The sequence below is a fragment of the Lutjanus erythropterus genome, chromosome 10 (assembly GCF_056507025.1).
Source record: "Lutjanus erythropterus isolate fLutEry1 chromosome 10, fLutEry1.hap2, whole genome shotgun sequence".
Lineage (NCBI taxonomy): Eukaryota > Metazoa > Chordata > Actinopteri > Lutjaniformes > Lutjanidae > Lutjanus > Lutjanus erythropterus.
Window position 1 is genome coordinate 24,754,353 of NC_139326.1, and position 26,661 is coordinate 24,781,013.

Genomic DNA, 26,661 nt, shown 5'->3' on the forward strand with positions numbered 1-26,661 from the left:
TGCACACACTAAAACCTGGGCAAACTAAAAAAACAGGCCCTTTGTTATTTATGGTTAACATTAGATGTGTCCCTATTTAGTGCGTATATGCAGAGTCTGGTCTTTGTGTGGACAGATAAATGCTTGTGTCTATGAATGTGTGTGTGTTACGTAATCTGAGTATGATTGAGTGGAGGGTGGTCAAAGGCTGTATGGAGGTCACGGGTCACACAGGTCAATAAACGGTTCTATAGTGCTGTGACGGCTGGGGTTAAAGCTCATAGTGCAATGACAGACGGGGTTAAAGTTCACACAAGAACAGGAAGAGGAAGGCTGGGACACTGCATTCACATGTCAGTGCGCTTTATCCTAAAGCATGCAAGCTCGACTTCAGTACAATCCAGTACAGTGCAGGTATGTAGGTAGGCAGGAAGCAGGGAATAGACATGAGAAAAAAGTACACTTTGTTTAGTTTTCCTCCCTGGAGGGGTTTTCACTTCGGGAGATTCCTGAACTCCACTGCAACATAATATTTTCTGTGCAGTGATTCACACTACAGTATTTAAAATGCAAATTTTTCATGCAGTCTGCAGCCTCATATCACGAGCCCTTATTTTCACTGCAAAATTACACCAGGCTCATGTCCTATGTTCGGAGAGAGCTGATGAATTTCCATTAGTGAAAACTTTTCCACAAAAGGAGAAAATAAAAAGTGCACCTTTAAAACCAGGGTACGGCTGCATACTGCAATTTGCAAATCCCTGATTGGTTGTTTAGTTGTTAGGACACTATGTTTCAGTCCCATGAATACAGGATGTGTGAAAACAGTTAGCATATTGGAGAAAAATACACATTTTGGTCTTTTAAAATGAGCTAGAATCTTTGTTGTATGCTTGATTTGGCATTTAAAGCACTTGAATGCTGAGCTTCAAGAATATGCAGACCGGAGTGCACTACACCTTGTTCAATATCTGAAACCATGTCATTTGTCAAGATCATCGGCTTATAACAGAAATGGTCTGCACCATCGAATTGCAATAAAAGAGAAATTATCTGTACCACTGACTTATGCTTGAACAGACATTTTTTTCCCCTCTGACTTAAACCACAGGAGATATTACATTGGCTTTTACATCGACTTCCAACAGACAAAGCTGATCTGTTACATCGACTTAAACCAGCAAAGAGATTTCTCAGTGCCAAGATCCTTTGGGGTCACCATCACTTCGGGTAGGGTTGTTTAAGAAGGGTACAATAGGCAGCATTCTTGTCTACATTACAGGACAAGGCAGTGCAAGTGGCATTCCTCACTCAGGACGTCTCCATACAAGGACAGATTAATAGGCTACGTAAACTGGCTCATCGTAAAGGGTTATTTTGGATTATCTGAGGTGGGGTTGTACGAGGTACTTATTGATAGTCAATGTCTTACCTTCAGTAGATGCCGGTCTGGACACTCCCAGTTTGGTACACAGCAGGAGTCCCAGTGTAGAAAGCTAAGTTACGTACTGCTGTGGACAGGGTCAGCAGTGAAACATCTAAAAAATTCTATATCAGTTAAAGTGTATGCCATATTTAGAATATTTTTACCACTTTACCTTGCCATCAGAGAGCCTTTTGATGTGTTTGTTTGTGTGCATTTTTGAGTGACTTAAGTGTTTTAAGGGGTTATTTCAGACTTACAGAAGTCACACAATAAGACAAACAAATGAGGAGGCAGCGGTAGACCACCAACTCCTCTGCAAGGTAAAATTACCAATTGAATGAAGTCTGGACTTTGGAAAGAGCGATATTTGGCGTGTAAAATCGTGTTTTCTCGTCAGATAAGGCTGTCTGATGGCTAGGTAAAGCTGTGAAAATATAGTAAATACAGGGCACACTTAAACTGATATTGATATTTTCAAGGATGGCCTTTCCTGAAGTAGCTAAAATACTTTTTGCTGATGACCCTGTCTACAGCAGTACAATGCTTAGCTTCTTACTCCAATACGCCTGTCTGCTTCCCCAAACCAGAGGCGTGTCGACCACAATCTACTGCAGGTAATATTATTATTATTGTTATTGTTATATACTATGGATAAGCACCTCATACAACCCAGCTTCAAATAACCTGAACTATCCCTTTAAACATCCACTATCATTTCACTTCACATAACCAGTAATGGATTCTGTGCCATTATCTAGTTTAATGTACACCAATCAGGCTTGTTAAGGGCATGATAAAGCTGTAGTTTTTTGCTTGTAGAACCTTAAACATGTTTGTCAATACATTTTACATAATCAGATTTTATAGCATATCCCACTTGAACAAGTAATTCATTAATTTTGACCTCAAGTGTGTAAAATCAAATAATCACCACACTGAGTATCTCCAAAACAAGTGGAATATGCACTGTATTAGCTGATTTGTGAAGTAAAACAACTGCAGATCATAACGTAATCAGTCGGTGGAGCCGTGTAGATTAATCAAGCCTTAGTACAAAGACCCCCTGTTCTTCCATCTAGTATGGTACATTAAGGTAGACCACTACAAGATACAGTCACATCCAGTCAGGTGATATCAGAACAGAGACACTCACTCAATTGTCTCCTTGACGACAAAGTGGCGCTCCCATGCGCCTTGATGCCCTGGAAACAGAAGACATGTTGACACAAAGAGCAACCAATAAAAAGAGAGAGAGAGAGGGGACGGAGACAAAGAGGAGTTGTTGTTAGATCAGAAGAGAAAGCAATACTTTATTTTGGTAAGTTTACAGCAATGATTAATCAACCCCAAACACTGCCTGCAACCTAAACTGGATTTATCAGTGGCAGACTGTCATTTCTCATCACACGAAAATACCTGCAAACAGGTCTGCTCACACTCAACAAATATATACTGTAAGTGATGCAAAGCAGCTTACAAAGTCACTGCACTACACCCACATGCTTAGCTCATTCATTCATTCATTTATATGTGGCTACAGTACATGTCTGCTTGTGCTAATAAAAGACCTGGCAATGTGCACTGGCTATAAACCCAATGAGAATTCACTTGCTTCCTGTCTGTAATAGTGAAGAACTGTGTTAAGGTGCTTTGCGTCAATGACACCCGTTTTGATGAACAGCAGAAAAAATAGAGCTAGTGGGTGACACCGCAGCAAAGTACAGGGTTTATAAATACTGGTGGTTTGTTCTTGGTGCTCCCACACAGGGTTGTTCTTCACGTACCCACACAGTGATTTGCTTGCCAAAAACTACAAATGTTATACCGATTCCACAACAATGAGCTTAGAAGCCATGTGAAAAGGACAGTGTATTTAAGCAACTGTGCAAACATGTATGCACAATGCCCAAATAACAGTATTTCCATGGTATTTTCCTCCACTGGCGATGCTCTATTCCTGTTACAAATTAATTTTGAATTCAAAAACTGAAACAAAATGCATAAAGAATTATAATTAGTAAACACTACATCCTCTTTAAGATACCAGAGAAATAAACTTGCATTTAAATGATAATTTGTTGTCCTGCTACTGTAATGGTCATTTATTTTGAGGAGTCCAATGGTCTCTGCGTTTTGCTGACTGCATATTAATGGGCCAGCACCATTATGAGTCCTTTAGCGTCAATATAAAGGTCTAACTCAGGAGGTGAAGTGGACATATAAGTACATTATAAGATTAATCTTCCTACCTTAATGTGTGGTTGCTTTGTTATGATAATACTTTTATTACATAACCTTTTATTAAAATACTTTACTGCCACACAGGCCTTACTGCAGCCAGCAATCTGTTGTCTTGTTACACAGTAGTTGAATTATGTTTGGTAGTTTAATCTTACAGGATTTTAAAATATTATCAAGATAAATGGTACAGTATAAAGTAATATAAGTACAATAAACTTGTTGTGGGTGTATCATAGCAACAAGAGTGTTATTGAAACTTTGGTGAAAGGACTATTACAACATTTTTGAGGATATGTGCATTTCCTAAGACAAGAAGATTAATACCATTTGCTAACCCTATAGCTAGAGTCAGCAGCCATTTATCTCAGCGTAGTAGACTGGAAACAGGGGAAACCAGAAATTGATACCTGTGAAATATGAGTAATCAGGAAGGATAGTGATAAATCTTCATGTGGAAATGTTATCATGTCTTATGTTTGCTTTGTTTAAGCCCCCCTTACAATATAGCAAGTAGAAGTGTAAATTTTCATAATAGATCATTCTCATAAATGTTCATAATAGATAATACATGGCGGTGATGATAAATCTAATGGAAATTGATTTGAACCCTGATGTTCTTTTTTTTAGGCTTCTTTTGTGGTTTTTTTACTGGCCTGCTTGAGTGTACCTTATCTTAAACACTTGAATTTGTTGATATATAATTGTAAAAACAGACATTAAGTAAAATATTTGTAATTGTCTTTTGCAAAATCTCTAGCTGCCAATGAAAAGCCAAAAAAAAAAAAAAAAAAAAAGCCAAAAGGGAGTCAAGAACATAAGGCGGCAGTTTTTACATGTTATTGACTAATTTCCTTGCAACATGTTCTTTAAAAAGCAGCAGTGCACAGTGACATAAGTAATGGTGTTAACATTGAATATTTACAGTTTGTAGGATGAGGGATATAAAGAATGTGTCGGATAGTATGTGCAGGTAAGTATAGACCTAGTAATAATATACATAATATTTTCAACTAATAAAATGTACAATTAAAAATAAAAAGAATACCTTATGACCACAGATAACTTAACATTAGGTAACATTTCTTTCTCATGCACAGACACACACACAGCTCTAATTCTAGCTGGCAGATGGAAAGGGGTCTTGAACAGTAAAAGTTGATGGTCACATAAAACTACAATAAAATACCTTATTCCCCTGAACACAGCCTTTACATTATACCCTCATCATCTACCTATCTATCTATCAATCTGTCTTACTATCTACCTCATTCCATGTCCCTTTGTGTGCATTTGTTGTAGTTGTAGTGTGTGTGTGACCCAAGAGTAAACTTGTGTTTGTTCTGCTTCATCTCAATCACTTAACCTTAAAAGACCTAGCCTCTCAAATAATTACAGTTATTAAGGGAACCTGCTCCAATAAAATAATCATCCTTTTATAATAACAATAAGTATTATAACTGCGATTGACCTTGCTCATTTGGCCGTCATTTTATTTACTGTTCCATAAGTAAACTATGTAGAATAATTATCCATAATTCCCCCTTCAAATCATACTATTTGGGTTCAATCCAAAGTCCTACATTACTATGATCAAAGTATACAACACCACACACAGTACTTAGTAAAACATGGTGAGAGGAGAGGAGAGGAGACGAGAGGAGACGAGAGGAGATGAGAGGGTTAAGAGTTGGAGAGAAACTGTAATAGAGGATGAGGAGTGACGGGGAGGGGCAGGGCAGGGTGAAAGAGTAACGGTAATAAAGGAGATGAAGGAGAAGAGGGAGGGAGAGAATGTGAATGGAGAGGCATACAGGTGAAAGGCCAACCATAAAGAAGAGAAGGTAGGAAGGCAGAGTGAAATGATGTAAAGGAATGGAGAAGAAACATGAGAAAGAGACAGATGATGGAAGGAAAGAGGAGAAAGATAGGAGGGGACAGAAAAAGTAAATGTTTTTGATGAAGGACGTGCAGTTTAAAAGCAAGAGGGATGGCAGGGAAAGGGATGTGAAGATAGAGGTCAGAGGGAAAAGGGTGGGAAGGGACGGAGAAATGAGTAGCAATATGACGACAGAGAGATCAGAGAAAGGTAAATGGATGAATCTGTGCAGGAAAAAATCAAGGGCATTTTTTATGGTGGGGCACAAAAGAAGAAGAAAAGAGGGATTAAGGAAATCATAAAATTTAGAGAAGAAAGACGGAAGGACAAGAAGACTGACGGACATAAAAAGAAGAATGTATAAAAACTCTAAGTAGGGCAGAAAAGTGCCTCTCTCGTGCTGAGCCCCTATCTCCTCCTCTTTCTCTCTATCTTTCTATCCTTAGCAGCACCATTACTCAGTACGGCTGTACAAAATGATCTAGTTTACAGGAATAGGAGTTGGAGACCTACATAGTCACAATCAGCTCTGGACCCTCCATCCTCCTGCTTAAATTGGCACAAGACATGAAGAGCACTGATGACGCTGGTTCATATGATCTATGTCATCATACATATTGATTCAGGGTTCCCCGTGCAGCCCGGGGAAGATACACTAAAAAACCAACCAGTGGCATTCATTAGGAGCGCTCTCTCAACAGGGGGTCTGGTGCTGAACATGATCTGTATCACTGCCGCACACAGCAGTAATAGGTGGACATAAGTTGAGGTGAGCAAGTCCAAAGCCTTCTCTTTTCCCGGACCCTCTGGATCAATAACCCCTGACAAAAACATCCGCAGAACAAAGGCAAAGAAAAACAATCAATGGTTGTTCTGCCTGAGTTTGTTCATGATCACGTGCACCATAATTTTTCACACAGCTGAAATGTGTTAGCAATGATATTACTGCTACCAAATGGGAAAGCATTCATAAGCGGTTAAAGAGCATTGATGGATCAGGGCTAAACTTAAATTATGTACTCAATCATATGCATGGTAGACTTTAGTACGGAAGCCCAGAGGAGCAAATGAGGAAAAATAATTCTGGTGATACATTTTTTAAGTCTGATCTAAACTGTCCTCTCTCTTTTATTTATGACTGGTATTAAGTGTCTTTTTTTTTTTACTTTTATTAGGATAACTTTTCCAAGTTACACTTTTCATCTGTAAATGCAGGTGGGAAAAAAAAGTTTGGGCCTGCGAATTATAAATTTATTTGGGGTGGATTATTTATGTGTACATGTGGATCCGGATGAACTCAGAGCGCATCCACACATCATATGAACCATGTCTTTAGAGTGTCCTGTTTAAAACATGGTGCTGCACTTCAGCCTCTTTTCTAACTTACAAAAACTTGGCAAAACTTTTTTTTTTGCCTGGCAAAACTTTTTTTTTCCTATCCATTTCACAGAGGGAAAAAATCATTGAGAAATTATATTATCCTGGCAAAACCTTTCTGTTGTTCTTAAGTCTTAATGCAGTAGAGAAAAAAATTAGGTCAGATTTAGAGAACAGATCACCAGATTTCCATATTTTATCCACCTTGCAATCCTGAAAAAAAAAAAAAAACTCTTACTGACCTCAATTTATGTATCACAGAACTATCAAAGTGATATTTACTGATAGTTACAATAGACATGATTTTTTTTTCTTTCTTTTTTTTTTTTTTTTAAACAAACATTTGTTTAAGTTTGTGGATGCATTACTTATGATGATTAGCAAATAAATTCTGCAGGTAGGTAATGTGATGCAGTTGCTATATACATTAAAGTTGCGCTTTAATTCCAGAATAAAAGACCTCACAGATGAAAAAAAGATCAAGACATTTACTGGCCAGGTGAGGACATATCTGATGATGACCTAGCCAGAAAAAGGTCGAAGTGCAAGAACAAATATCCAGACATCTACAGTGTAAAGCAGCTATCAGATGAAAAATATGCAGCTGTTCCTTAACAGACGTTAAAGGCACTGTAAGGAAGCATCAATGTGCTTGTTTTCTTGATAAAGTTTTAAACCACTGTCCTCTACAAGGATGTCGTGTCAGCAGAGTAAACATGTCCCCTTTGCTTGGAGATTTTTATCTCAACCTCATGTTTTTTTGTCACACAGAGACATATATGATAATCCAGTTGCTATTTTTGCTGCCCCATCTTGGCATTAGCTGTCTGTTGTTTTTAGCTTCCTAACATCTAATTATATCTAATTTATCTGTCACAGTTGTGAGCAGTCTCTGAAATCAGAGAAACTGAGAGATCTGCAATTTGGATCAAGAACAGGTTGGAAAACTAGGCATACCTCAAAAATTAAGTTGGTCATACTTTATGTACTATTGTAATTATTTCAATGAGTTTTTGCATCACAAGGAAATTATTTTTTTTATCTACTTTGAATTGAACTGTTGATTGTTCCATCTATCAACAAACTGATGCCCCATCTGCAAAATATCTGAATTAAATCACTTACAAACCTTAATATGTATACATATTTTATGTTTAATACTGTTGGCTTGAGTTATAGGGACAAGCTGTCAGAAATAAATTTCCCTGTTCACACACAAATAAGCAAAGATCATGCACATCACACACGTTTCATTGTGTGAATTTTTATATGAAATTATCTATCTATCCCAAAGAGATGATTCCTCTGCACATAAAATAAGTCACTTCTTCTGAAATGGAGAAAGGAGAAAAAATGGAAAGGGAAAAAAGAGCGAAGAATCTGCATGATCTTCTTAAATGTTTCTCCATTCAAATGTAATAGCCCGCAAACAGACGATAAACGATCCTTAACTATCCCTCCGCTCCTCTCATTCTTTTCAGAAGCTACTAAGGAGAGAGGGGATGAAGAAGAGAGGGATGGGTGTGAAACCGGGAGAAAAAAATAAAAAGAGCAAAGTTGCATAAATCTACGGAGAATAGAAAACGACAGAGACGAGAGTGAGAAAGACAGAGCGAGAAAGGGAACAAGAGTGAGCTAACCATCAAGAGCTTTTGATTCCCACCATAAAATGTTCCTTTTAAGAATGCCCATGAAATTAGCTTGCTGAAAGAAAGCAATCTCAATCGATTCAATCCCCTCTAAAAAACTTTCAAACAGCCACCATACCTTCAGCTCTTAAGAGTCTCTGCGGGACATAAAATAGCTTCTTGCCTTTTTCTCTCTAACCCCCCTCTTTTTCCCTCTCTGTCTTACTCTTTCTCAGCTTCCCTTTCACCCTACCTGCCATCTCTACATTGGCGCGCTGACAGAAAGTGGAGAAATCTTTAAGTGCAGAATTGAAAAATGAGGGTCGGTCCACACTTTTCAATTTGTGTTTGGCTCTCTCACTAAACTGCCACTTGTCAGCTTCAGAGGCCTCGCTTAGCAGCGCTCTTGACGAGGTCCCACAATATCATATGTACTGCCCCTGTTTTGCACATACCTAAAGGCTGTTTTAGTATGTGGCCTACACAGGGTCAAAGTTACCATAAAAATGGGTTACCTAAATTTGAACAGGTGTGTATAAGACTGCCATTAACATGTCATGACACCTGTCATGAGCATGAAGGTGTCTTAATGACTGTTTGACTTCTGTTATCAAGTGTCATTTGGTCAAATATGCCATCCTTAATGCAAAGCTGACATTGTTTGAGATGTCTTTGTTATGAAACCTGTCAAAGGCATTGCCATGACACCTTGACATTATCAAGAAAATCATTAAAAAGACACTGTTTTATGTTTTAACATTACATTGTACTGTCATAGGTAGCTGTTCTTGACATTGACTGTCATGGGACCATTAGCGTGTTGCAAATATTTAGACCTCAAGTAAAGTGGTACATTTTTGGACTTGTCAAAAAGATGTAATTATGTTGTAATACACTGTCAAATGCTTTTATAACAGAGTCAGGGATAATTTCAAGTTTCAACTTCAAGTAAAGTGGTACCATTGGACTTGTCATAAAGATATCATTAAATGTTATAAGGCCAGTTTTATGACATAGTACAGTATCAAGGCGATTTAGCTTACAGAGCTAGTTGTTGCACAGACAGACGTTAGCTTGCTTACCTGTTGCTAACCGCTGTCTGCTGTTATCTGTAGCTGTTATTAGCTAGTTAGCTTGTTTAGCTGTGGAGCTAGCTGCCTAATTAGCTGAGTCAGCTCTAGGGTGCCCGGAACCAAGTGAGGCAAGAAAACCACCATAGTGCTGTATTCGCTGTCGTCTGGGCTCTCTCAGTCATGGAGGTTGTATTCATTCCTGGTCCAGCTGGGCTCTCCAGTTCAGCCAGATGCTGACGATGTTTGCATCATCAGGGGGGGAAAGAGCTGATCCACAATGCACATGTGCAATTATGAACAGAGATGAAAAGGAAGCAAGATTGTTCCCTCCTTAGTTACGTCCATCAGAAGTTCCAGAAAAAATTAGATTGCATTGAGACTTTCTAAAAACAGACTACACTTAATGATAACAGTCATAAATATTCATAACACATTAATGACAGATGCCATGACACTGGAGTGACAGTGTAATGGCAGTCTTATGCACACCCTTTCAAATAGTGTTTCCAAAATATAGTGTGTTTAATATCCACGGAAACCAGTGATGGCAAGATAATGCATCTGCTGATAGATGCTATATTTACGTTTGAGGATTGAACTTAAATAAGGTTGTACATCAAATTCAAAAAAGCTTCATCGTGCATTTAGTCATTGCAGAGGTCCCGCTTTCTCACCTCACAGTCTCACTCATTTACTGCTGCAATCTGCCTTCATAAAATCTGGTTAAAAATCATTTACAGCTGAAGAAGGTCACAAAGACTGGGACAGACATCTGGTAGATTGAGAAGCCCTACGGTTTTGTTAATATACTGCATATTAAATGGGTTTAACCATGCAGAAATAAAGAAGAAATGACTGTAGGAGGAATGGAGAATATAGGTGTGTGTAAATGCAAAATAGTCCATTATGAACTTTGATAACACAGTCAAATTCCATTTACTAAATCCAGCTGTGTAAACTTTTTTTCTCTTTTTATTGAACACTGTGAAAGAGCATCTAAGCTGTCATTTCATCTGAACTCATAATTAATGCAAACAATCATCTGGCAGCATAATGTGACTTGTCAGTGATGAGTGACGCATGCACTCCTGAAGTCCAAACAACTTTTAATTTTCTGGAGCTTCCCAGAACTCTGCAAGCAGTTAGCCCTGTTAAAGTAGAATAAAAGAAGAACTTTGAGGCAAGTTGGCCTAAAGTTGTATTTCTGTGGGACAGTTGGGGCCAGGAGCCGTCCCTAGGACAGAGTGTCCGATGATGGGGAAACCAGGGCAGGAGAATCCCTGATGGACTCCTGGAGCCCTGGAAACTTGGGTGAGGAGGAGACAAGAGGAGAGGAACTTCTGAAACCTACCTTCTGCACTTTCAGGGATCAGCGAACAAAAGCAGGTGGAAGACAAGGAGGAGGAGGACAACAGAGCGAGGGAAAGTAGGAGGACGTTCCAGAAAAGAAGGAGAGTGAGGTAGAGGGAGAGAGGATGAGTGAGATGCTCGACCTCGTGAAGTGGCAGAAGCAGTAGAAATAGCTGCCCCACTTGTAGACACACTTTCTGTTGCTAGCCGACTGTCCTCGATGCACTGGGGTAGCTAACCTATATAGGCCTGCTCCACGCCGCAGCATCTCCCACACTCACTAACACACACTGAGTCCCTCTCACACATGGGAGAGGAGGGGGGAGGCTAAAATCAGGCCGCACATGCTGTAGCTACTGCTGAGTTAAGTCACCTGTGCTGCTAGCCTAGCTTGCTAGCGGGCAGCCAGCTGCTCCTCTAATTAAGAGCCCATCTACTCAAGGGGCCTGAGCATATGGAGGACTCTATAGCCAGGTACTGGTTTTATAATAGCAATGCCATACGGTGGAGAACTGGCCAGACCTCTTAAAGTTGGATGGAGTGTATTAGGAAGAAAAGGTTATTGATGTCCCAACCAGCCACTATGCATTAAGGGAGTTTTGGAGACTTTGCATTTGGAGTTTGTCCCAACATACTTCTAACACTCTGAGACAGTAATGAGCACATTTGAACATTGCCCTACTCTTTTTTTAATGGACCAAAATTGCATGTCTGGTATGCTAATATCATGCTGTTTTCTACCTGCAGAGCATATGAGACACTTGAATTCATGATGATTACCTGCCAATTAATCAAACCACTTTACCGCAGAGAGGTGATGTAATTGAGTGGATCTTCAGAGATTAAATGTCTCCTCATATATACTAGAGGACCAAAGATAGAGCATCACTCTCACTGCCCTCCTGGTGAGGCAAATCAAGGTGAAATTTGTTTTAATTAAATTAACTGAAATTAATCAGAATGTCATAAGAAATGAATAAATAAAATCTGTACCTTCTAATATATAGTCTATTTTTCCTCTTAGCTTTTTGTCCAGAGAACGTCTGGCCAGTTATTAAGGAAGTAAACAAAGTAGTTTAACTAAATGTATGCTGTGTTAGTGGCATCACCATACTAATGTGCAAATTACACCACGTGAGGCATGACAACACATAACAACACACAGACAATCACAAGATTAAGTGAATTATAATGTCTGAGCCATAAATGCAACCTATTTGACTGAAGCTACTTTGACACTTTCAACAGCAATTTTATTGACTTTGCTGTCCAAGGCCAGGACTAATGGCTGCTTCACAAAACAAATACACACACTTACACTTTGCAAAGGCAGACACACAGGCAATGACAAACAAATGAGCAAGCGTACAAACCTGCACACCAACACATACTGCACACACAAACCCACACTTTAGCTTGTTTCAGCCTCCAGGACCAACATACAATTATGTGAGGCCATTTCAGGCTTCATTATGAGAAATGCATTAGTCTGTGATTGCAAATGGAACACGTCGCAGACATATCTAAGGCTGAGTGTGTGTGTTAATGTGGATATTCATGTGTGAGAAAGTTATAGAAAGAAAGAAACTTTAAACGCCAGAAAAGGATAAATGAAGAATGATGGCAGTTATGGTAAAATGATAGGATTCAAGCCTGTAACTTCATGCAGGCACTCTCAGCAAAGTGGCATTTTTTTCCATGGAGTTTTCCTTGCCTGTTCCCACACAATGGTGGGGGGCTGTTACTAGCAATCCAGCACTGCAATTTCAGTGTCAAGATTTACTATATCTGCCTGTGTGGACTGGTCAAGAGTGCAGTGAACAAAGTGTACTTGGATCTGTGCTATTTTTAAGATTTTAGTTGGTGAACATACCATCCTCTATTTCATATCAGTGCAAAAAAGTCTCTATGACATGTGTTATCACCCTTATTTATTTAAAAAAAAACAACTTTATTTTTATATATTTATATATTCTGTATATTTATTTATTTAAAAATTGGCAAACAGCTATATTACTTATGAAATATTAAAATTTATAAACAATATAATTCATTAAATCTTTGTAAAATTACATCAGAGCAGCAACAGACAAGTCACAAAATTGCACAAAGTGACGACAAAGTAATGATGTAGTAAATTTAAAAATACATTCATAACTTTTTGTATAGTTTTATATTAGAAAAATGTGTGGTGTCCCCATGATGCACCTGGACTTGTCTCACAGCACACCCCTGTTTGGAAGCAACTGCTGTAAAGGCTGATCCATTTAGCTGATTATCTCTCTTTATTGCTATTTGAGGACAGCAGGTACAGTATGTTCCATCTGTAGTCTCTAATTTGAGTGGCGCACATTGTTAATGCAGAGATACACACACCAGATCCACTGTGAACACCTTAATCAGATCTTGTTCTGCCACTAACAGGATGTCGCATAATACCCAAACAAAGCCCACACATCAGACTGATTTGTTATAGTTTCACATTTTACTCAGGCAGCGAGATTATAGAGTACAGTTTTGTAGGCGAGGACACTGTCAAGATGAAGCGGACATGCAAAGTTCACTTGGCTCCATGAAAAATCCGAAGACAATAAAAGGCCTTTCTTTTTTCTCTATGACAGAGAAAATGCTTGATCTAGCAAATGTTGCACCTGAAGTTATATGTTATGTGACCCTCTTCAAAATTCTCTACTCCTTTGCAAAACTGTCATGATCATCATCGTAACATTAACCAAAGAATATCAATCTGACAGCTTTATTCTATGATTTTACGGAACCAGTGCAGGTAGAGATTCGCTGCTGCTCATGCAGGTATTCACAATGGGTTGATATCAGTGTAAAATATGATATCAGAATCATCATATGAAACTTCTTTTCTATGTTTTTCTGCTAAAAAGCAAATGCCATTCTTGTCTAAATCTCTGAGTCCAAGTAAAATATTATGAGTGCTCTTTAACCAATACCTAGTTCACAGTAGTAGAAAAGTTTTCTTGTGTTTTGGCACACGTACATGAAAATCAACAGAAGGTAAGTTTTATTTCTGCAAATATTGCATTCATTTTGCACTTGACATTGTATGAGTAAAGTCAAACCTTATCTGTTGTGTGTGTTTGTGTGTATGAAAGTGTGGGTATTGTGCACCCACTTGCTCACACAATGACACAGCTTTTCCCCTTTAACAATGTTCCTTGCCAACTTTATACACAGTGGGATTAAAGGTATATAAAAAAAAAACTTTCTGAGGCGAAGAAGAGATGAAAAAAGTGTTTTAAAAGAAACACAGAAACAGACCCCAAACTCTGCTCCTGTTTTCGTTACAGGCAGCCATTTTTAGACATTCATCCATTAAGTCTGCTGCGTTCCCATACTGTCAGGCCCTAGTGAAGCCAAAGAGGCCATGTCAGCTGAGGGCGTTAGGCAGGCAGGCAGGCAGGCAGACAGGTAGGCAGGATGGTGCACTGCACCCTCTCTCTGCACTGTGGGAATTGGGGGAGGAGCAGGTAGTGGACTATAATATGAATGTCACCGCAGTATAACATCTTTAGAAAGAGTAAGATGGATTAGAGCTTTAGCACAATGTGAGAAGAAGCTCTTAAAGAGGTGGGAAAGAAAAGAAGGGTGGAAGGATGGCAGCTGTGGCTCAGCATAAACTGCATTGCCACAGAAAGGACAACAAAGTAAAAGGATAAAGAAAAAAGGGCTCGCAATCAAGAGTTTTCTTAGAATTGATCCTCATTGAGTATAGATTTATGTGTTCTTAAAGTTCTCCCAACTTAAAAGAATACTTTGGATTATGTGGAGTAGGGTTGTATGAGCTACTAAATAGTCAGTGTATTACCTACAATAGATGCTCTTCGCTCGTAATTTGTCTGTGTTACTGTTTGGATTCACCAAAATCCAACAATAACACAAACAAACAAACAGATCAAGGCAGCAGTTCCCATTTTCTGTGAGGTTTGTCTGTGGCATTTGGTTGATTTAGAGAAAGTAATATTTGGGGTGTATAAGAGCTCTTTCCTGTCAGAAAAGGCTCTCTGACATCATAGTAGTACATTACTTACTTCTCCAAACTGGGTTGTGTCATCCGGTATCTACTGTAGGTAATACACTGACTATCGAGAAGTACTTCATACAACTCAACTTTAAATCATCTGAACTATCCCTTTAAAGAAAACACATTTTCTGTTCCAGAAATGTAGTGCACAATGCATTGTTTGTGTCTGACAGAGCGAGAGAAAGAAAAGATGTGTGTGTAAGGTCTGTGTGTGTCTCACCTCTGGCCCCATGTGTTCTGTCTGTGTTGTGCGGTCAGTCATTTGGCAGTCTTTCATCTTCAGGGCAGCTTTGGCACTCTCCTGCACACAAAATAAACACACACCCATCAGCCATGTCCAAAATCTCATAAAGAAAAAAAAACATCAAATACAAATAAGTCTAAATTCTCTCCCAGCAGATGTATACATAGCCTCCGCTCACAACAGTTAGTATAGTTGGCTTCCATGCTTAGCTAGCTATCAAAAGAAAAAAAAAACTGCAACTCTAAACAACCTTAACAAACCCACATCCCTCTCTCCCCTCCGACTGCTTCTCCTGGAAATCCAAGAGGTCATAAAACTGGGCTGAATTGCAGGAGAACTTTTTCTACAGCTAAATATTGGAGCAGGAACCCTCCTCAAAGTGCACCAGTAGAGAAGAATTCATAAAAAGTGACAGCTACTGCTGGCCAGCCTGCTAGAAAGGTCCTTCTAGGAGATAATTAATAGGTTTCCTCTGGCAGATTTACAGACGGAGGTGTAGAGAGGAAAGCATTGGCCCTGTCCTTCAAAACACAGCACTTTTACCTTGACCAGGAGCCTGACGACTCCTGCGCTACCTCTCTGTGATTATTTTGAAAAGGTAGGTTGCAAGCCCTCTGAATGAGAAGAACCCAGCACTTTTTCCACCGGGAGCGTTTTATGACGATGTCACTAATCATTCTGACGCGCTTGCCCTACACTGCTCATGGGCAGGGGAACAGAAAAGGGGTGAACGTTGCAGTGGCTATGAAATATTGAGAAATTCATTAACCTTGATTAAAATTAATCAACCAAATTAAGATGAGGTGTAAGGATGGGTTAATGGTAAGGAGAATGAAAGAACGTTAATTTATCACATAGCTTTAAACCCAAAGATATATATGGTCCTGTTCAAATCCAGCAGAAGCGAACTGACAGATTGAGTTAAAAATCTGTTTTCATTAGTCATGCCCATGCCTACATGAAAAGCAAGGGAGGCTTTCCACAGCTAAATGTTGCAGTTGGAGCACGGTTCTTCAACAAAATGCACCAGCAGAGAGAGGAGAAAACTCATAAAAAGTGACAGCTAGTGATGGCCAGCCAGCTAGCAGGTCCTTCTAGGAGATAATTAATAGGTTTTCACTGGCAGATTTACAGACAGAGGCAGAGCGAGGAGAGCGTTGGCTATGAGATGCCCTTTGCTGCACTTTAACTTAGCTGCAGAAGGCAACGTATACCTTTTAGACTCTCACACATAGGCACATACACACCGACACAAATGTTCACAGGAACATGATCCCACAAGCACAACTTTATAAATCTAAAGAGATGACAGAATGACCTTTGTTCCAAGGGCAGATGGTGCAGACAAAAAAATAAGGTTAGGCTGTGACTGCAGCAAGGACATGGACTGGTATTAGACAATCTATCAATACACACAAGAACAAATACAGTAGATACAGAGTTTTTCTCATAAAAACACACAATAGATGTCATATATGTCTGGAAATCAAAGAGAAGGAAGTGCCAAACAGATGAATATACATGCAAACACACACTCTTACAAGGCATTTTTGTGTTTGTGCATGTACAAGTAATTACATGCCCTAAAGACTGATTAATGAATCCATATGTGATGTGGGGAAGAAACTGGGGTTTTCAACATATCACCATATGGATGAAAGAGAGAAAAAGAAACAGTGTGAGGGAAACATAACCTGACACAGTATAGGTTACTCCTCTGAGTCAAAGACCTCTATTGTTGCCCAAAAACCATTAAAAACACATCAGTGGGACACATTGTTGTGCTAGCTGACATGTTCCTCCATTACCATGAACATGAGCACTGTAGTTTATTTTGATTAAATCCCCACACACGCACCATCCTGCTGCTGTAAATACTCACTACTGCACCAAATCTGCAGCTGGAAATAGTTCCCAACAAACACATTATTTACTCAAGTTTTAGTAATCTTTGCTTTGCCTTGCTGTGTTAGGGAATTTCTTATCCTTGTTTAATGATTATGTAATATGTGTATGTGTGCGTATGTGTGTGTGTGTATAAATATATGTATAGAAAAATACAGAATATCACCAGCCTTATCCTAAAAATGTGTTACTTCAAGTTCAATTAGCATATAAACATGCTTCATTTGATTTCTGTGCAGCTCATGTTTAGTCCAAAGCTTTGAGGCTGCCAGGTTTGTTTTGTGTCGAGCTTTGGGAATGCAGATTGCAAATGCATCTAACCCGTCCCTTTAAAACAAAATCTTGACTTTCATCCCAAAGAAATCAGGTGAAACAGACTGTAATTAGACTCACAAGCCGGTCTCTAAGTAGCTCAAGAGAGATTGAGGACAGTCTTCCAGCTTTCGTTGTTAAAACTGAGTGGCGACAATTAGAGAGTTTAAATAAAACCAAAGTCTTAAGGACAGCTCTTCATATTGGGTGTTAGACATGCAGAAGTTGTGTGCTTACTACTGGTGAGACTAAGGGAGAGCATTTCTGGCAAGGCGTGTACTTGTAAAAATGTAAGGGGTGTAGGTTTGGTAGTGCCTGTATTCACTGCCATTCAAGCAACTGCCTTACATTTAGAAATTGCAAGACTAGATTGCAAACAGTATGTGCAGAATCACAATTAAAAAATAGACTAGAAAGAAATTCTCTCTTTACAAAATAATAATGTTCAATTTTGACTGCAGTTCACAGTAGTGTTGAATTGAATTGCGTTATATTAAAATGTGTTTCTAATAACCTTCTGCCCACAAAAAAACATTAGGCTGCATTAGCTTTTAGAGGTGTGCTTCATAAAGTGGCCACTGAGATGTTCATTAATACTTATGTTATTCATAATCATATTTATTTTCTCTTCTGTTTCCCCATCTCAAAGACACACAGAAATGAAAAGAGAACAAGTGCTTGAAAGAGACAGTCAGTGAATGTTTTTGATATATTTGACAGCCCTTGGATAAGACCAATACAGAAACATCAATGCTAGAATTCCACTTGTGTTTTCAATAAGTCATTTGGTGCACAAGCCCATGAACAAATCAAAGTTCCTGAACTTTTAGGTGAAATTTATTCTGGTGAATAACCTTCTTTATGATGCTACTATAATTTTTGGCTAACCTTAAATCTTTGACTAGAAGCCCCCAGACAAATCAATCAACCTGAGCTACTGAAGACAGCCCCAATGACATACTATCATCTTAAAAAAAAAAAATCACATTCCTCATATAACTTCTAAATCGTATAATTTAGAGTAGTTCATTTCTAAAGTGTTTTATTCAATGAATTCCATTTCCTTGCAAGAGAAAATGTTAATTAGATGTAAGACTCATTATAGATTATTACAGGCTGCTGCATGTATTTATTAAAAATAGAACTAACTACTAGAAATGATTTACTGCGATTAAAAAGGTGTTTGAGAGTGTGAGTATACAGTATGGTCCATCGCCTGTAGACATGAATTGAACAGATAAATCATTGTTAGATGAGCTGTGTCAAGAGACATAAAGCTCCTTTCTGGAGAGGGTATTGTGACTCCAGACACACCTGTGCGTGTAGCTGAGTGGCCATTTAAGTCTTCAGGTAAGTCTGCATTGTGAATACAAATGTCCTGAGTGTCTGTATTAACTCCACATTACGTGCACATGGTGCTGAATATAGCCCACACAGAAGGAGGAAGAGAGGAGGAGGATAGGTGCTGCTGACAGGAGGGGAGAGGGAGTGTTATCACAGTCAAAAGAGGACAAGAGACGACAGAGGCAGAGTGAGAAAAATGAGATGCAAGTGCCAGAAAGTGATCAAACAAACAGATGCCAAGTGAGACTCAAGTCAGTGGGTTGGACTGGCAGCTCTCGCAACAACGCCATAACACTGGCACATTATCCTGCTAAGGCCTGGCATAATGTCTGCATTACATCGCTTTGATAGAACAGGTGACAAATTACAGACTTGTAGATGACAAATGATGAAAAACGTTGCCGTATGGAGCATTTTTGCAGATGATCAAACAGCCAAGCTTCCAAAAGGTTGGGAAAAAAACACAAAACACAGACAACATGATGTATTTTGCATAAAAATCCCTATAATTCATGAGTATAATTTGGTTACTCCAAATATCAAAACAGGGAAATTACACCAGGCTTCCCATTCTTGTCCACAGGGATGAATTTGTGGGGACATTATACTTCTCTCTTGGCTACACTGGAGTCCCAATAATTCTGTTATTACATTAAGCTGGCGGGAACAAGCAGTTTACATTAACAAAGATGGAAAAGATGGGCTTCCTGGTGCCACGCCATGTGATATTGATGGTGTGAATTTGAGCCAACTATAAAGCCATTGTCACATTCATTTCCTCCCTTGTTCTGTGGTCATTGTCTCCCGTCACTCTGCCCTCTGCTGTATGTAGCCTCACACAACAGAACATCATAAGAAGAAAGAGAACTGTTTTGTTAATTCATTAACAAAAGTAAAACTTTCCATTCTTTGAAATGTCTTTTAACCTTTCTAAAAAGGATTATCTAATGCTTAAAAGAGAATGAAAAAATGTGCTTCAAAGGCAATTAGTCATTAATTTATAGCCATAAAACAAATAATTTAAAAACATTCAAGCTATTTGAATTATTAATTCCAAACTTTAGAAAAACAGAGACTGAGAGAAAGAAACTGTGACAGATAAAATTAGATGAGCAAACCTCCTATTCCTCAATGTCTGAGAGTATGAGTTGCTTCTCTTATTTGTTACAGACTTCACAGCATTTTGGGAAAACATTCTGCTTTACTGAATTAATTTATATTTGCAATAACTGCCAATACTGTATGCATATCACTGAATGATCATCGTCAGAACAGTCAATCTTCTGGCTAGAAATATCTAAACAGCTGATCAACTTAGAGTGTAGGACTCATTGTTGCTGCGCTTGTTAAAGTATAATGTTGCGCACGTACTGTTCTTCTGTTCAGTATCCCTGCAGGCAACCTGTCTGAGCGTTGAGTCTGGGGAGGGAGGGGCGGGGGGAATAACTCACTCCGATATTTTAGATATGAACTTAAGTAACAAGGAAAAGGTCAATTTCTCCACTGAGTGTTTTTTTTTTTCAATCAACCTCTATTCCAAAAATGTTCCATAATTAATGGATTAAAGAGCAACCCCAAAATATGTGAAAATGGTCTGCCATTGATTTACCATAGTACCTCAAACATTCATCCTGTCCCTGAGAACCCTGCTGTATAAATTAAAAAAAATATATCATATTATGCTCATTCTGCAGAATTCTTGCCAGGATCTTGAGTTGGTAATCTTAACCTGACTTTCTTGAATAGCATTCCAATCATTCTTAGTTATTTCCAGGCATTATGCCCTCTCTCATATCTGTTTTACCTGGACAGTAGAATCATTTTTGGAGCTTGGTAGTCCATTAAAATGCTCAACAAAAATATAAAAGCAACACTTTTGTTTTTGTTCTCATTATTCTTTAGTTGAAATAAAATGCGTAGTGGGGCAGATCATGACTTTGTCCTCCTGGGAAAATAATTTGTTATTTGTAGCTCTTAGTGAAATAGCTATTGTTTAGTGCCTAATAAATGTATTTATTTTCAATTTAAAACTGCACATTTTAATGTGAACTTTTATTGTGACCAGTCCCAGACAGACCTGTGCAACAACCAGCATCTCTATATGCCTCACCTGTCGGGTCACTGGATTATATCAGCAAAGAACAGGTGCTCACTAATACAGATTTTAACAAATTTGTGACCAAAATTTGAGAGAAATAAAGCTTTTTTTGTACATAGATGAAGTCTTAGATCTTCTACTTCAACTCTTAAAAAATGGAAGCAAAAACAAAAATGCTTTTTTTATATTTATGTTGTCATGTATTTATATATTCATGATACAAGATGTTTGTTATCGTTAGTCTTCAGTGAATCAGCAAATATATCAGTCAAGTTATTTTCACTATCCTCTGTTTGTCTAGTATAACACTGGTAATCGAATGTTTATTAATGTACATTCTCCATTTTCAAATAAACAAATACAATAATATGACAGCTCCATGTTCATGTTCTTATTTATTTGTGAAATATGCTTTGTATGTTTCCCAGAACTATGAACTACAGAAGCACAGATGATAAATTAAACATTTTGATGTTTTCCAACCTTATCAGTACTACATAATGAACACATTAATTTTATTCTGTCAGGTCAAGTTGTTCTCTCTTGAAAGATGCCGAACACTTCATCAGAGAGAGGATAATATTTTAACTGTCCAGTGATTGCTGTGTAATGACTAAGAGTCATTTTGAAAGCCAAGACACCAGCTCTGGCAAAAGTGGTGGCTTAAAAAGAATTAAAATGACTCTGCAGGAATGGCACACATGGAGCAAAGAGGAAGCCAGAAATCCAGAAAAATGCTGATTGTGTTCTGTATTGCATTCACATTCAAAGACAAACCTGCTTGCCATTATTATTATTATTCTTACGTATATTTTACTGATTAATGGATCTTACCAGTTCACTCTGAAGTCTGAGAATCAGTTCGTCTTTCTCTCGCAGCTGTTGCAGCAGGGCCTCCTCTCTGCCGGGATCCTAAACACGAGCAAAAAGACACAGTGTTAGACATTATTCAGGACACAGTAGACAGCAGTGATTTATTCAAGGGACCATATTCCCGCAAAGGCAATACATAGAGCCTAAGAGGATGACAACATACAAAGGTGTTTGTGTGTGTATGTGATTCTCTGGCTGTTCCCATAAATGTTTATGTGTGTTTGCAAGTGTTTTATGTGTATTTATGAGCATTCATTGCTGGTCTTGCTTGTGTGTGTGTGTGTCTATGTGTGCGTATGTGTGTGTGTGTAATAAAGTTGTCATGTGGTGCATGCTGCAGGACTGTGATCTCCTCTTCTCCCTACGTCTCTGTGATAAACTTGGTGCGTCCTGTGGCAGAGCCCCAGAGAACACAGCACTTTAACATGACCTTGTGTTGTCAGGGGACATTGCTGTGGGGGATATGGAGAGGAGCATCAGAGACAGAGGAGGGAGGAGAATAATAATACTAATAAAATAACTTTATTCTAAAATGTGTTTAAAGTATTTGTGTTTATGACTATAATTATGCTGCAATCGTTATTTAGGATGTCTGACTCATTTATACGCTGCGCAAATTACCTTCCTCATTGGACATGACTTATGTTTAGGTTCTGAGGTCCAAACGGCCAAAAAAAATTAAGTCTGCCAACCAGATTTTCACTGTCAGTGTTTTCTAAAGCCAAGTCATCTTTAGACCCTGGCTGGACTATTTAACAGCCAAGAGATCTGCCAGAGGATCTCAGGCTACACACCAGCTCACAGGGAGATCAATAAACAGAAATCTAGCTGAACACCAAAAATGGCAGTTTTCATTAAAATACTGAACATATTCCTAAAACGAACAGGTAGACATAATAAGGACAAAGAGCAACATGGTGAGAAACAGAGAAGAAAAGACAGAAAAAGTGGAAAGGAATAAGAAGCGATAAGATGGAGAGAACAAAATGACAAACAGACAGACAGTCATTACCTCTTCAAGGACATAAAAGCAGGCGAGAAAACGAGGGGCAAGATAACAGGAGGAAAATGAGGGGGGGAAACATGAGGAAAGGGGGACAGTGATGGAGAGAAGGAGAGGACAGAGAGGGCCTGAGGCAGAGCATGATGGTCTGAGACCATGGGGAGCCATCTAGCTAAAGGACAGACAGAGAGTCAGAGGGAGACCACAGGGAACCATATAGCTACAACACCGTCCTTTAAATGACCTCTCTGATGGAAACACAGACAGCGAGCCTGACATCAATATTCAGATATATAAAAGTGTAACTTCTACACAAGTGTGTTATATAATGACTGCTATGAGGTTTTTAAATAGCTACAGTAAATACAATCATGAAAGAAGCATAAAAATTGTAATGTTCGCTGCATAAGAAAGACACTTGTTGATTCTGGAGAGAGGTTTATCAGTTCACCGTTAAATGTACTCAGACATGGTGTGTCTTTTGAGTACTGAATGTGAAAAGTAAAAGACCATCATACAAGTCAACAAGCAATGCTTTCTTTTATCGTCAAGGTTTCATATAAACCTTCAGTATGGGTATGACTTGAAGGTTAGAGGGATGGTTCTGAATTTTTGAAATCAGTTTGTATAGGTTAGTTTTTTGCAGTCATTGTACTACTTGAAGTTGATGCCAGTCACCACACCCCTAGTTTGCAGAAGCAGCAGGAGAACTAGTGTAGGCAGATTAACAATGTATGACTCACCCCCCCAAACAATCAACAGTTTAAGTGTACATTATATTTAGAATATTTTCAATGCTTTACCAGCCTCTTCTGATGGGAAAACAATGTTGTTGTCCAAGCACGTTGGAAGTCCAGAGTATTTATACCTGTTCTGAAAAGCCACACTTGAAGGTGAAATGTCTATGATGGAAAATGATAATGGACATCATGCCCATTTTTTTCAGTGCTTCCCACCAGTACATTACAATAATTCTGTAATGATTCGTGAATAAGCAGCAGAAAATGAATAGATGGACTGACCAATGAAATGTGGTTAATTCAGTTAGTAAGTTCAAGTTTATGCTCAAATCATCACTTGCTTATTATTAGATAATGAGCTTCCTAGCTACTATAGTTAGCAGTAGTGACAGCGCTTGCTACAGGTCTGATGATACTGACTGAAACTCCACAAAAAATAGCCTAGAGATTTAACAGCCTCAATCCACTGTCACAACAATCCCACTTTTAGTTTATAGGTGTACAATGTCTCTTGACAGCCAAAAAACTGTTTTATAACTAACATTACTGCCTACAGCAGGCAAGAGCAAAGGATTTGGTGAAGCAAATTTAAGACTTTTTAAGGTCTGAGCAAAGTTCTTTGTATTCCCTTGGTGCTGGAAGATGCTATACAAATAAACCTGCAGATACCCTGTCACACCCTGCTTACTTTCTCACTCCTATGCACCTGGCCAATGTTTGAAGTGGGCTCCTGACTTTCAGATCATCAGACTCAGAGAGTTAGAAAAACAGACATCACACTTCGGTTAGGGCATTGCTGTGCTCTTAAAGTGTTTCTGAGAAAGTCTGGTCTCGTCACGCACACTCTCCATCCTAACTTGACAGCTAAAGAGGTGGTGGCCATGTTTAACAATATCCAGGAATTATGGAAAGCAATTTACTCAAGATCTGCAAGTGTGTCAAAAAGTTTGGATGGGTTTTGTTTTCTGACTTCTTCATTTTACAGGTGCAATTGACGTCTGGGGTCTTTACATGGGCAGCAGATAATGGTCAAGAAGGACTAAGCTAAAAGCTCTGCTAAGTGCTTCCACAGTGATAAAACCAATAAATGAATGCCTTTCCCACCAGGAAATAGAAAAACAATTAACAAAAACAAAACCCTGCGGTAATGAATCAGAACTGGACTCTGTTTACCTGGCTTTACAGGGGAGATATCAGTAGTTCCTTTCCTACTGCCAGAACACGCGCACATACATATACACACAGAGATAGCACAAAAATTACTAACATGAGATTTGGATGGGTCTGAAAAACCACTAACATGCTGTGACAATTACGACATTAGTCAGCCTCTAAAATTAATCTCCCCCGAATAGGACTGAAGGCTGTTCTAAATGAGCTGTCTGGCTATAACCGCACAGTGTGTCTTCTGTGTCCTGTGTGTGTGTGTGTGACACTGCATGTCAGTAGTTGTGTTTTAAATGTTCAGAACAGGCTTATGACCAAATCCATGTAGACTTTATTGACTTGTGTGGCTTGTTTACGGGTCAGATGAGAGCTTAAGAGAATAAACAGCAAGAAAGTGAAGGAGATGGGTGTTTAAGCTGCGGGAGTGACACAGAAGGATGGGAAAAGAAGAGACTGAGATAATGTACTTCATCTAGACCATGCAGAGTTCAATGACAAGGGACTGGACATGCTCATCTGTCCTTAAGCGGCCGTTTGTGTTCTCCTGCATTAATTTGTTGCATGAGGTGAGGTTGTATGAGGTACTTCATCAATATCAACAGTGAGTGAATTATCTACGGTAGATGCCAGAGAAGATTTTTGCAGGGTTGCACATGTGAGGGCTGGTTAGCAATGGGTATTTGAGCCAAGTGTCAACAAAGTTAGTCCAGGAGACTTTTTTGTAATTGTAGGTCATCAATACATAAAATCAATATCAGTTCAAGTGTATACTATATTTTGAATATCTTCACTGCCTTACCTTGCAGACAGACAGCCTTTTCCGATGGGAAACCACTGTTATATAAGCCAAAAATCACTCTCTCCAAATCTACCTGACTCCTGTGGCAAAATCAGCAATTTTACCTCAAGGAACACAGGAACTGCTTGTAAACCACTCCCTCGATCTGTTTGGATCGACCAAAGTCACACAATAACACTAACTAACTAAGAGAGGCAGTGGTAGATCAATACCTCCTGTGTTCTGTGAGGTCAAATTACTGATTTCACCAAAGAAGTGACATTTGTTTTGTACAACAGTGGTTTCCCATCAGAAAAGACTTAAAATATTCTGACCACTGAAACTGATACTGATATTTGTTAAGTGGCTAAAATACGTTTTGTTACTGATCATGTCCATAGCAGTCAATTGCTCACCTTTCATGCCAGTGCTCCTCTCTGCTTCTGCAGACTGGGGGCATGTCAACCTCCATCTACTGTAGGTAATACAATCACTGACTATCGATAAGTACGTCATACAATCCCACTTCAAATAATCTGAACTGTTCCTTTAATGTGATGACCTACAGTTACAAAGAAACAGTCCTGGACTAACTTTGCTCAGATACCCACTGCTAAGCAGCCCTTCAATATGCCATACAAAAGTCTTTTAGAAAGAGGAAAATATTAACAAAGGTAAAATGAGAAACTTTATTGCTGAAAGAAGCATTACAATCTGCATTAAGTCACCCATCAGGTGGCATTCCAACCAATGTTTCAAGGCTGAATTGAATGGAAAAAGGCAGTGGAAGAAAAGTGGGGCATGCAAATTTATTTCTAATGTGATTGGAAAGGCCTCAGAGGGGATATATGTGATCAAAATCATTGGAGTGCATCCACTTTATGTGATTTTGTATAGAGGTTGAGGCCACTCCATGCCTGCAATCAGCAGCAAGTTGAAGAGGGTATGAAGATGAATTACATTCCGCTTGTTATAAGAAATTATTCAATTTGTTAAGTTTTTTTTTTTTTTTTTGAGAAACACCCATTTGAGAAAATGTGAGGGTTGTTTAGCTATTATTTCAACACGCATCTCCCTTCAATTTGTTTGACAAATTGCCTTTTTCTTGAAACTGGGGAAAGGGGTGCGAGGAATAACAACATAATTAAATGCACTCTCTGTGTTTTCGTTACACCAATTTACCCAACATCAAT

General features: G+C 38.7%; 1 protein-coding gene across 1 annotated transcript in view; it reads right to left on the reverse strand.

The window, feature by feature from the left end:
* ccser1 (coiled-coil serine-rich protein 1) overlaps nucleotides 1-26,661 on the reverse strand; it is a 152,139-nt gene that overhangs the window by 56,745 nt on the left and 68,733 nt on the right. The window contains exons 9-10 of the mRNA XM_084728740.1: nucleotides 21,742-21,819; nucleotides 15,225-15,305 (exon numbers count right to left, since the gene is read on the reverse strand). Coding sequence (XP_084584866.1) covers nucleotides 15,225-15,305; nucleotides 21,742-21,819 — 159 coding nt within the window. The remainder of the gene's footprint in view (nucleotides 1-15,224; nucleotides 15,306-21,741; nucleotides 21,820-26,661) is intronic.